The sequence below is a fragment of the Trichechus manatus genome, unplaced genomic scaffold, assembly GCF_000243295.1.
Source record: "Trichechus manatus latirostris isolate Lorelei unplaced genomic scaffold, TriManLat1.0 scaffold00163, whole genome shotgun sequence".
Taxonomy (NCBI): Eukaryota; Metazoa; Chordata; class Mammalia; order Sirenia; family Trichechidae; genus Trichechus; species Trichechus manatus.
Genome location: NW_004444099.1, coordinates 1,435,101 through 1,446,310, shown reverse-complemented (window position 1 = coordinate 1,446,310; position 11,210 = coordinate 1,435,101). Strand labels below are relative to the sequence as shown.

Sequence of the window (11,210 nt, the reverse complement as noted above, 5' to 3'; positions counted from 1 at the left end):
TACTCACCAAAGCAGAATGTAGAACATTGTCTTTATAAACTGTGTTATGCCAATTGAGCTAGATGTTCCCTGAGACCATGGTCCCCACAGCCCTCAGCCAAGCAATTTGGTCCCTCAGAGTTTGGATGTGTCTATGGAGCTTCCATGACCTCTAAGGAACATTTTGATTGTCTTTCTTCTAAGCCTGATTTATTTGTTCTTCTGGCAGCCCACAGCATATTCCATCTTCTTTGCCAACACCACAATTCAGTTGCATCAATTCTTCTGTTTTCTTTCCTTGGTATCTTAAAAGCCATCGTTTGGCCCCTGCCTCTCCGGAAGACTTAATTATGCTCATGAGGAACCTGTACTTAGACCAAGAGGCAGTCATTTGAACAGAACAAGGGCATACTGCGTGGTTTAAAGTCAAGAAAGGTGTGCGTCAGGGTTGCATCATTTCACCATACTTATTCAATCTGTGTGCTGAGGAAATAATCTCAGAAGCTGGACTATGTGAAGAAGAACGGGGCATCAGGATTGGAGGAAGACTCATTAACAACCTGTGATATGCAGATGACGCAACATTTCTTGCTGACAGTGAAGAGGACTTGAAGCATTTACTGACGAAGATCAAAGACCACAGCCTTCAGTATGGATTACACCTCAATGTAAAGAAAACAAAAATCCTCACAACTGGACCAATAAGCAACATCATGGTAAATGGAGAAAAGATTGAAGTTGTCAAGGATTTCATTTTACTTGGATCCACAATCAATACCCATGGAAGTAGCAGTCAAGAAATCAAACAATGCATTGCTTTGGGCAAATCTGCTGCAAAAGACCTCTTTAAAGTATGAAAAGGAAAGAAGTCAGCTTGAAGACTAAGGTGTGCCTGACCCAAGCCATGGTATTTTCAGTTGCCTCATATGCATCTGAAAGCTGGACAATGAATAAGGAAGACTAAAGAAGAATCTATGCCTTTGAATTATGATGTTGGCGAAGAATATTGTATATACCATGGACTGCCAGAAGAACAAACAAATCTGTCTTGGAAGAAGTATACCCAGAATGCTTCTTAGAAGGGAGGATGGCGAGACTTCATTTCACATACTTTGGACATGTTATCAGGAGGGACTAGTCCCTGGAGAAGGACATCACGCTTGGTAGAGTAGAGGGTCAGACAAAAAGAGGAAGACCCTCAACAAGATGGATTGACTCGGTGGCTGTAACAATGGGCTCAAGCATAACAATTGTCAGGATGGCTCCGGATGGGGCAGTGTTTTGTTCTGTTGTGCGAAGGGTCGCTATGTGTCAGAACCGACTCCGTGGCACCTAACAACAACAGCTCCCCTCCCATCAGATCGAGCCCTTCTGCCTTCTCTTCCATGCCTTTATCCACATTTTCCCCATGCTAGGAGTATCTGCCCTCTCTTCCCTATGATAGAATCTGCCCCACCCTCAAGGTCCGTTTCTAATACCACTTGCATCAAGTGGGTTCACGTTTGTCTTCTCCAAATGAACACACTTTTTCCCTGTAGCCTGGCCCAGGGGGAAGGGCTCAGGCTGGGGGTCAGACAGATTGGCTTCACACCCCTGCTCTGTCCCTTATTGCATGGGCTTGGATAAATTATTCCCCTTCCTTGAGCCTCAGCAAATGGGGTAATGATACCAAGCTCATGGTGTGCTTGGGAGGTTTTATGACATTTATAGTATGCCCAATAGTTAACGTGCTCAGTTGCTAACCGAAAGGTTGGAGGTTTGAGATCACCCACAGGTGCCTCAAAAGAAAGGCCTGGTGATCTACTTCCCTGAAATCGAAAACCCTATAGAGCACACTTCTACTTTGACACATACAAGTTGAAATCGACTCCAGGGCAACTGATTATTATATGTCCAACTTCTAATGCAGAGCTTGCCATATACTAGACCCTCAATTAATGATCTTTTTTTTTAAATAGAAAATGGAGAGTTTCTTTCCCTGGATCTTGGAGGATCCAAGTTTCGAGTATTGAAGGTGCAAGTCTCTGAAGAGGGAAAGCGAAATGTCCAGATGGAAAGTCAGTTCTACCCAACGCCCAATGAAATTATCCAAGGGAATGGCTCTGAGGTACCCGGGCAGGCAGCTCCTGTGAAGGTGGGGACGGCCTTGGCATCACATTGACGAGCACCATGCCTCATCCCAGTGTCCTTTGCTTTCTCTTCTCTGCAGCTGTTTGAATACGTAGCTGACTGCTTGGCCGATTTCATGAAGACTAAAGACTTGAAGCATAAGAAATTTCCCCTTGGCCTAACGTTTTCATTCCCCTGCAGGCAGACTAAATTGGAAGAGGTAGGCTGGTGGAGGGTTAGGGTAGGGTGGGGGAGCTGTGCAGGATTTGAGGTCTGGGGTTGGAGGATGTGGTCCTGTGTGGGGAGAGTTAGGAACAGGCGTGCCCAGGGTACCCAGCAGGAGTTGTTTGTTTGTTTTTTAATTTTTTTTATTGTACTTTAGATGAAGGTTTACAGAACAAATAGTTTCTTATTAAACAGTCAGTACACATACTGTTTTATGACATTGGTTAACAACCCCACGACATGTCAACACACTCCCTTCTTGACCTTGGAGGACCTTTTTTTTGGTGAAAATATACATAGCCAAAGTTATACCATTTCAAAAGTTTCTACATGTACAATTCAGTCACATTGATTACATTCTTCCAGTTGTGCTGCTATTCTCATTATCCTTTCCAAATGATTCCATCACCATTATCTTCAACTCACTGCCCCCTAGGCTTCCCATCAAACCTTGTGAGTTGCTGTTGTCAATTTGATCTCACATAGATAATTCTTTTTTTCTTGTTTTGTACTTAGATGAAGGTTTACAGAACAAATAGTTTCTCATTAAACAGTACACATATTGCCCTATGACAATGGTTAACAACCCCACGATATGTCAACACTGTCCCTTCTCAATCTTGGGTTCCCTATCACCAGCTTTCCTGTCCCCTCCTGCCTTCTAGTCCTTGTCCCTGGACGGCTGTGCCTCATTAGTCACGTTTTGTTTTATGGGGCCAGGAGTTGTTTGTTTTTTTAATGACCAGGTGGAAGCGTGAGGTGAGAGACCTAGTTGACCCAGGTGCCTTGGTTTTATATTTAACATGGGTACAGTTCAAGGGAGCGGATAGCTCAGTGGTTCTCAAACCTTAGTGTGCATGGGAATCCCCTTGAGGGCTGGTTAAACACAGAGTGCTGGTCCCCACCCCAGAGTTTTTTAATCAGTGGGCCTGGCGTGGGCCCCTAAATTTGCATTTTTAACAAGTTCCAGGTGATACAGTTGCTGCTAGTCTGGGGACCACACTGAGAACCACTGACATAGCTGACTGGAACAAAAGCTGTAGAGCTGGGACTTCTCACCTCTCTGGTACATCCTCAGGAGAAGGACTGAGGTGGGGTCATTGGAGTGAAAATGTTATTGAGCGGACATGGTGCCTGGAACGTACAGTCTCAGCTGTGCCCTTGCCAGGTGCAGACCTCAGGTAATTCATCTCTGTGTGCCTCAGCTTTTCAATTTATAAACCCGGTGAAGGTAAACTCCACCTTATGTAAATCTGTGAAAGTACGGAGGGGAACATGGAAAAGGACAAAGAGCTTTCTGGAACCAGGGGATTATGGTCAAGAGTCAAGTCTCCCAGGACACTCCTGTCTGGCGTGGTGGCTCCTGACCTTCTACTGCACATACTGTTATATCATCCAGGTGACAGTCAAATCAGGAACTTGAAGCCACCCCCTAGAGGTCCCGCTTTGTCCCTAACACCTTTTCTTGTTAGGGGGTGGGGGGGTGGGGGGGTGGCCAGCCTACACATCTCTTACTTCCCTATCAGGTGAAGCTATGAAGGCAGAAGTTAGAGAGAGCTGCCACAGGGCAGCGCTGTGGTGAAGTTAAAAAAAATAAATAACCTAGTCGATGGTGGGAATCAGAGATCCATGTCTTCGTTAGATTCTGTCCTTCACTCACAGCAGACCTAGAGTAGTCACCTTCCTCTCTGAATCTCGGTCTCCTTATCCATGAGCCGAGGGCATTATTGGAGGAAGTGTGGTCAGGGAGTTTGCGAGCTTGGGCTCAGCCACTCTTGACTGTGTGGCCTTGGGCAAGTGTCTTAACCTCCAAGTTCCTCCAGGCTGAAAAATTCCATGATTATTTGTTATTTCAGACACGAAACTCTTAGGAAACACCATTTGTTGGCAAATGATTGATAATTCAAATTAAGAATCATTTTCAAAGTTGAAATTAAGTTCCCAAGGGATTCCTACAAGGTAATACCATGTAGTCCCGTTCTATGGGCCTGGCAAACCATTCAGTCTGCGCACATAATATGTATCTACTATACACCAGGTGGAGCCCTGGTGGCTCAGTGGTTAAGAGCTAGACTGCTAACCAAAATGTCGGCAGTTCAAATCCACCAGCCGCTCCTTGGAAACCCTATGGGGTAGTTCTACTCTGTCCTATAGGACCACTATGACTATGAGTTAGAACTGACTTTAAGACCCCTAACAACATACACCAGGTGTTTTCATGTGAGAGGGACAGGGAAGTGATATATCCATTTTACAGACGAGTAAACTGATACTCGGAGAGCTTAAACGACTTGTCCAATGTTTCATGAACCCAAGTGTCCTAACTCTTCAGCAATTGCTCTTTCAGCCATCATGTATAATCTTTCTAACCACTCAGATGAGAGTAACACACATGTTTAAATTATTAGAAAAGGCCTCTGAAGAAATGTTAAAATAATTGGGGTGATTCACTTAAAGAAGAGAAGGCCAAGGGGGATGCACTTTCAATATGACATTTCTGCAGCTAGTATTCACGTGGGACAGTGGTGGTTCAGTGGCAGAACTCTCACCTTTCGTTTGGGAGACCTGGTGTCTTAGTCATCTAGTGCTGCTTCAACAGAAATACCACAAGTGGATGCCTTTAACAAACATATTTGTTTTGTCACAGTTTAGGAGGCTAGAAGTCCGAATTCAGGGTGTTGGTTCTAGGGGAAGGCTTTCTCTCTCTCTGTTGGCTCTGGAGGAAGGTCCTTATCTCTTTGAGCTTCTGCTGCTGGGCAGTCTTCATGTGGCTTGGCATCTCTCTTCCCCCTTCTCTGCTTCTTTCTCTTGCTTGTTTAATCTCCTTTATATCTCAAAAGAGATTAACTCAAGACACATCCTACACTAATCCTGCCTCATTAACATAAAAAAGACAACCCAGTCTCAAATGAGATTATAACCACAGGCATAGAGGTGAGGGTTTACAACACATTATTTTAGGGGGATACAATTCAGTCCCTAACACCTGGATTTGATTTCTGCCCAGTATACCTCATGAGCAGCCACCACGTATCTGTCATTGATGTTAAACAGGTTTCAGCAGAGCTTTTAAACTAAGATAGACTAGGAAGAAAGTCTTGGAGCTCTACTCCCTAATATCAGCCAATGAAAACCCTATAGATCACAACAGTTCGATCCTCAGCTGATCATAGGATGGTCAGGATCATAGGGATGGTGCGGGTGTTTTGTTCCATTGTGTATGGGGTTGCCATGAGTCAGGGGCCAAAACAACAGCAGCCAACAACGACAATATTCACATCTGAGAGCCTCCTTCATTTTGACCTGACCTGATGTCTTTCCACAGGGAATCCTGCTTTCGTGGACCAAGAAGTTTAAGGCGCGAGGAGTTCAGGACACAGACGTAGTGAGTCATCTGGCCAAAGCCATGAAAAAACATCCGGTGAGGATTGACCTTGGCCTCGGGAGTTTCCCAGTCCCAGCCCCTTTCACTTAGTGGGACTTTATACTGTGCCTGCCCTGGAAGGAGAATGGCAAAAGCACTCAGTTTCAGGGAAGGCCCCACTGCAGTAGAGATGAGGCCAGGTGGGATAAAGTCTTGGTATGTGGGGCTTGTTCAAATCACCCGGTTGATTTTTGAAAGGTGGCCCTGAACTTCCCAAATCTCTCCAGCCAGCCTCAGTCCCCTCTCTCCCCCGCCTCTCCTCTCAGAGCCTTAAAGAACCACACACTTTCCAATCTCGCTCCCACTCTCTCTTCATTGAATATATTTCAAAATAATCTAAATAATTGCAAAGGCAAGATACACTCCTCGTAGAGCTGAAAAGTACACAAAGAAACTCAAATTGCCTGTTACCCTGACAGCAGAGAAGGGTTTTGGTGGGTAACCCACGAGTCTTTTTGTTTTTTAAAACTGGAATTGTTTTCATTCATAGCCTGCTTTTCTCTCTTCCTCTTTTCATTTTACGATAAACTGCTCCCCCGAACCCTAACCTTGGTGCAGTCACCCAAGTTGCCTCAGCAGAAGGAAACCAAGATGGGAATCCCTTGGTGCTGCCCCCAGGAGGATTTGGCTGGGTCTGCACTTGCTAGCTAAGATGTCTCTGTGGGCAAGGACTTTGGTGTTTTCTCCTGGAAGCGCCATTGCTCCCAGATTAAATGTGTTTCCCCTGATGTCTTCCCAGCGTTCCCGAAACAAAGGGCTGGAGTCCTGGCAGTCTGCCCCTCATGTTTCCATCACACAGAGGTGTAAAAAGCAGGCACATGAATTCCCTTTTCAGCCCCCAACCTGCACTTCTGTCTCCCAAACATTACCATGGTCCTGAAGGGCACTGCACCTTGATAAAGGCATTGTTTCCTCCAGGGCAGCCCAGCAGGCAGCATCAAATTTTGTCTTAATTAGTCACTGTCACTACTTTTGTTTCCTCGGTGATCTCACCCACTGACACCCCCTGGGACTTGTGTTCTGGCAGGAAACGGATGTGGACATCCTGGCCTTGGTCAATGACACGGTGGGGACCATGATGACATGCGCCTATGATGATCCCTACTGCGAAGTTGGTGTCATCATTGGTAACTCAATTTGACTTGTTCTGGGGGAGTGGGAAGGGTAGGAGTGGCTTGGGGCTTAGTTTCAGCAAACTCTGGGTAAATTGGTGAGAGAGGGTTTGGCACTCTATTTGGAAGCAGCCACATAGGGAGGATGGAAAGTTAATACATGTGTTCTTTCATTAATTCAATAAGTGTTTGCTGAGTACCTGTTGTACACCAGGTCCTGTGCTCCATGTTGGGGCACAATGGCGAGTTAATAGAAGTCCTTGTCCACATCAAGCATTACTGGGGAGGGGGATGAAAGGCCAAAACCACCTAAACAAATAAGATCATGTCAGGTGGTGTTGAGTGTGATAAAGAACATAAAGCAAGATGACGTGACTGAGAGTGAGCGGGGTGAGGTGTCTAGGGAAGGCCTATCTAAGGGGGTGACGTTTGAGTGGAACCTCAGTGACGAGAAGGAGGGAGCTATGTGGAGATGGAGGGAAAGAGAGTCCCTGGCAAAGGAAATAGGAAACCTATGACTTCTGAGATGGGAATACACTTGGGGTGCTTGAGGGATCCTAAAAGGCTGAATCACAGTGAGTGAATGTTAGAGAGAGTGGGCAGGACTGGGCGGATTGCATAGGACATTGGACAGAAGCACTGTAAGGTCATTGGCTTTTACTCTGAGGGAGTCAGGAAGCCACTGGGGGACTTTCGGCAGGGATAAATAGGATGTGCTCTTTTTTTTTTTTATTGTGGCAAAATATATATAGCATAGAATTTGCCATTTTAACCTTCCACAGTGGCTGCATCATTTTACATTCCCACCAGCAATGGATGAGGGTTTCAATTTCTCCACATTCTTGCCAACACTTGTTATTTTTAGCTTTTAAATTTTTTTATAATAGCCATCCTAGTGAGGGTGAAGTGTTATCTCATTGTGACTTTGATTTGCATTTCCCTGATGACTAACGATGTTGAACATAGCATGTGCATTTTTCAAAGCTCATTTTAACTGCTATGTGGAGAATTGATTATTGGGGGTGAGTGGAAGCAGGATGACCAGTTAAAAGACCATTGCACTGTCTAGAACAGATGTGATGTGGGCCTGGACCAGGGAGGTAGCAGTGGAGCAGAAGTGCCAGTGGGAGCTACGAGGGACTCTGCGGGGCGGTGGGCGGTTGTCCGTGAGAAGTCGGTTTGGGGTACAATAAAGAAAGCCAAATTTATCCAATTTATAGTGTCCTAGAGTAAAACCCTCAGACTCTGTTAAACTGAAACAAAGACATTTATTGGAAACATAAGAAATATTCAATATGGGGAGACATTAGCCCACCAACGAATCCAAGGGGCAGCTGTTTCAGGAGGATAGCTATAGGCTGGACTCAGGAACTAAGAGTAAAAAATATTCTGATTCGCTAGCTAACGTAAGCTCTTCTGATTGGCTATTTTCAGTAAATCATTAATGACATGCTCAGGTAGGTTCTTTGTGTAAGAAAGACATGCCCAGGCAAATTGCACGTGTAAGCACCTTTCTGTATACTAGTTAATCTACTTTCAACCGCATTCTTCCTGAGGGCAAGCTGCCCCTCCCTTGTTTACCAACCAGCAGTCATGGGTTACCTTCTCAGAAACAGAAGCAGAGCCTGGGACAAAATGGAGTCTGCCTCTGTCTTTAAACTAGCTCTCTACTTTGGACAAGCACCTTGATTTTAGGTTTCCTGCACATAGCCTCCTGGGTAAACTTGTTCTCCTATAATCACATTCCTGACTTCCACCCTTATGTGCTAAAAGTAGCTTTGGGGCAAAGGCCAGGCTGGTTAAACAAGATAATCGCTAGGCGGCCAGGGTCTGTTGTTTTCACCCAGACAGAGTCCATAAGCATGTGAATGGGAAGAAGTCAAGGTTACATTCTCAGAAATGCAGAAGCAGGATCTTGTAGCAAAGAGGAATCGGGCCTACTCCTAGGCCAGCCACCCTAAATATTGTAGGAGGAAAAAATCACAAAGTTGAGTAAAGCAGAAAGAAAGTTTTATTCAGCATATATTCAAAGGGGTAAAAGTAGGAAATGGACAACCATGCTGCCAGAGCCATGTCTGCCCGAGTCCAAGGAAATATCACAGAACAGACAAAAGTGGGAAAACAGACAAGCATGTTGCTAGAGCCATGTCTGCCCAAGTCCAGAGAATATTACAGAACAGGCAAAAATGGCAAAATGGACAAGCATGCTGCCACAGCCATGTCTGCCCCCAAGGAACTGTTATAGAGCCACCAGTATATATTAACATTGCAAATGGACAAAACCATTGACAGCTTTACCTTTTCACAGATTGGCTAGAAATTGTGATCCTACATTTTGAATTGTCTTTCTTAACAATCATTGGTACAGGTTTCAGTAATGACAGTCAGGAGGGTCTTCATTGGTCCATCAAATTTCTATTCACTAAATGCTAATAGAAAATGATAAGAGTAGAAAGTCTTTTGTGTTCTGTTTGATTGGCTTTATGTGAAAGTTTCCCTAAAAGATATTTTCCAAGATTATTTTAGCTATTGTCTTTATATCTCAGGGTCCAGTTGATGTGTCCTGTGAATCCTTGTAAGCCCCTGTGAGCCCAGCTCCAGCTGGGTCACATTCTGTATGCTCAAGGACAGGGAATAATAACTCCAATGTTATTTCCTAACTCAATATGCCAGGGACCTCTGGTCTGAAGCTCTTATTCAATAGATTATCCTGGAATATTCCCCTCCCCCTTCTCATTCCTTTACCACTATTGGGGGAAGTTTTCTGAATTGCTTTTTCTTAAGTTCCAGTAGCACCCTTCTCAGCCTGACTTTCCCTAAGGGCAGGATCTTTAAACCTGATGGGCCCCGTCTGCCTTCCTGCATCCAGGAGCCATATATTGCAGAATGGCTGCCAGCCACAGCATCCAGCTACTGCCGACCATGTCTGCACTTGTGACTCTGGTGACCTGCAGATGGGGTGCCATACCTAACAGTGTCGCCCTTTTCCAAGAAAAGTTTTTGCCATTTATTGTATTAAATTCTGCTTTTCTAGTTTTCTTAGTTCTTACGCTGCCCTTAAAGTCCTTAGACTAGGGTACCAGCCAGGGGAAGATATCCAAGTGTTGTTGTTGTTTTTTTTTTTTTTTTTTTTTAAATGACTCTCATGAGGCATAAAAATTGTCTCGTTTTAAGTATACAATTCAGTGATTTTTAGTAAATTTACAGAGTTTTGTAACCATCACCACAATCCAATGTCAGAACATTTCCATCATCTTGAGAAGATTCCTTGTGCCTAATTGCGGTCCACTCCCCAGTACTCAGGTCTTTGAGGCATTTCCTTGGAGCAACTTTGTATTTGAATAATAGAATATTTTTTATGCTATGATAACTAATCCCTGTCAAAGATAAGGATGTAGCTGTACAGTAGGAACACTGTTCAGCAAGCCATGAGTAAAGAATATTTTTAGTATTAAATAGAGAGGAAGCTAAGTAGTTTAAGGAAAGGATTAAAACAATTACTGTGGGCTGGTAAAAAGATTTTATAAAGTTAGGTTAACTCATCTTCCTCTTTGAAAATGTGCTTTGTCAGCTTTCATGCATATTCCTCAGGGATTTCTTCCCAATTGGCTCCATTCATAATAGTAAACCGTTAGCAACCTGAGAAGTATAGATCTGACAACCAGCTTTAGTCAGTCACAAACTCCAGGATTGCCAAAGCTGCTTCCCTCAGGAAGAGCCAGCCCTCTGGAGTGGATCAAAAGCAGTTTGTGGTACTTTCAGGAGGACTCAAGGCAGTTGAGTTCTGTCTTTGCCCAGCCGGGTGCCCTTCCCTCTTTGCATATTCTTTCTGATCCCTTGTTCAGGAACTGGCACCAATGCCTGTTACATGGAGGACATGAGCAACATTGACCTGGTGGAAGGCGATGAGGGGAGGATGTGCATCAATACGGAGTGGGGGGCCTTTGGGGACGACGGGACTTTGGAAGACATTCGCACGGAGTTTGACAGGGAGCTAGACCTTGGCTCTCTCAACCCAGGGAAGCAACTGTAAGTAGGGACAGGTTATAATCTGGCCATTGTCACCAGCACATACTCAATCATTCAGGTGCATCACCTCCTCACCTAGGGCTTTTTGGTTGGGACTATTCATAGCAATGAATTTCTAAGGCAAGGCTTGTATTTTAGTTTCATTTGACAGATAAAGAAACTAAAGATAAGGAAATTGAGTGATTTCCCCTAGGTCATAATGGTAATTTGAATTTCATCAATATTTATGGAGCACTGGAGATAAGGCTGTGAATAAGATAAACCGGGCCCTGCCTTCTCAGCGCTTCAGATGAAGGCTCTCAGATCCAACCAGTGGGGGGCCGAGGAAGCTG

General features: G+C 44.6%; 1 protein-coding gene across 2 annotated transcripts in view; it reads left to right on the top strand.

Annotated features, from left to right (window-relative positions):
* HKDC1 (hexokinase domain containing 1) overlaps nucleotides 1-11,210 on the top strand; it is a 49,095-nt gene that overhangs the window by 12,058 nt on the left and 25,827 nt on the right. Inside the window, exons 3-7 of one of the 2 annotated variants that reach the window (XM_004386382.1) lie at nucleotides 1,938-2,086; nucleotides 2,189-2,308; nucleotides 5,639-5,734; nucleotides 6,765-6,864; nucleotides 10,695-10,878. In XM_004386382.1, the coding sequence (XP_004386439.1) occupies nucleotides 1,938-2,086; nucleotides 2,189-2,308; nucleotides 5,639-5,734; nucleotides 6,765-6,864; nucleotides 10,695-10,878 (649 nt within the window). The remainder of the gene's footprint in view (nucleotides 1-1,937; nucleotides 2,087-2,188; nucleotides 2,309-5,638; nucleotides 5,735-6,764; nucleotides 6,865-10,694; nucleotides 10,879-11,210) is intronic. The other variant, XM_023740730.1, reaches the window with a different exon arrangement.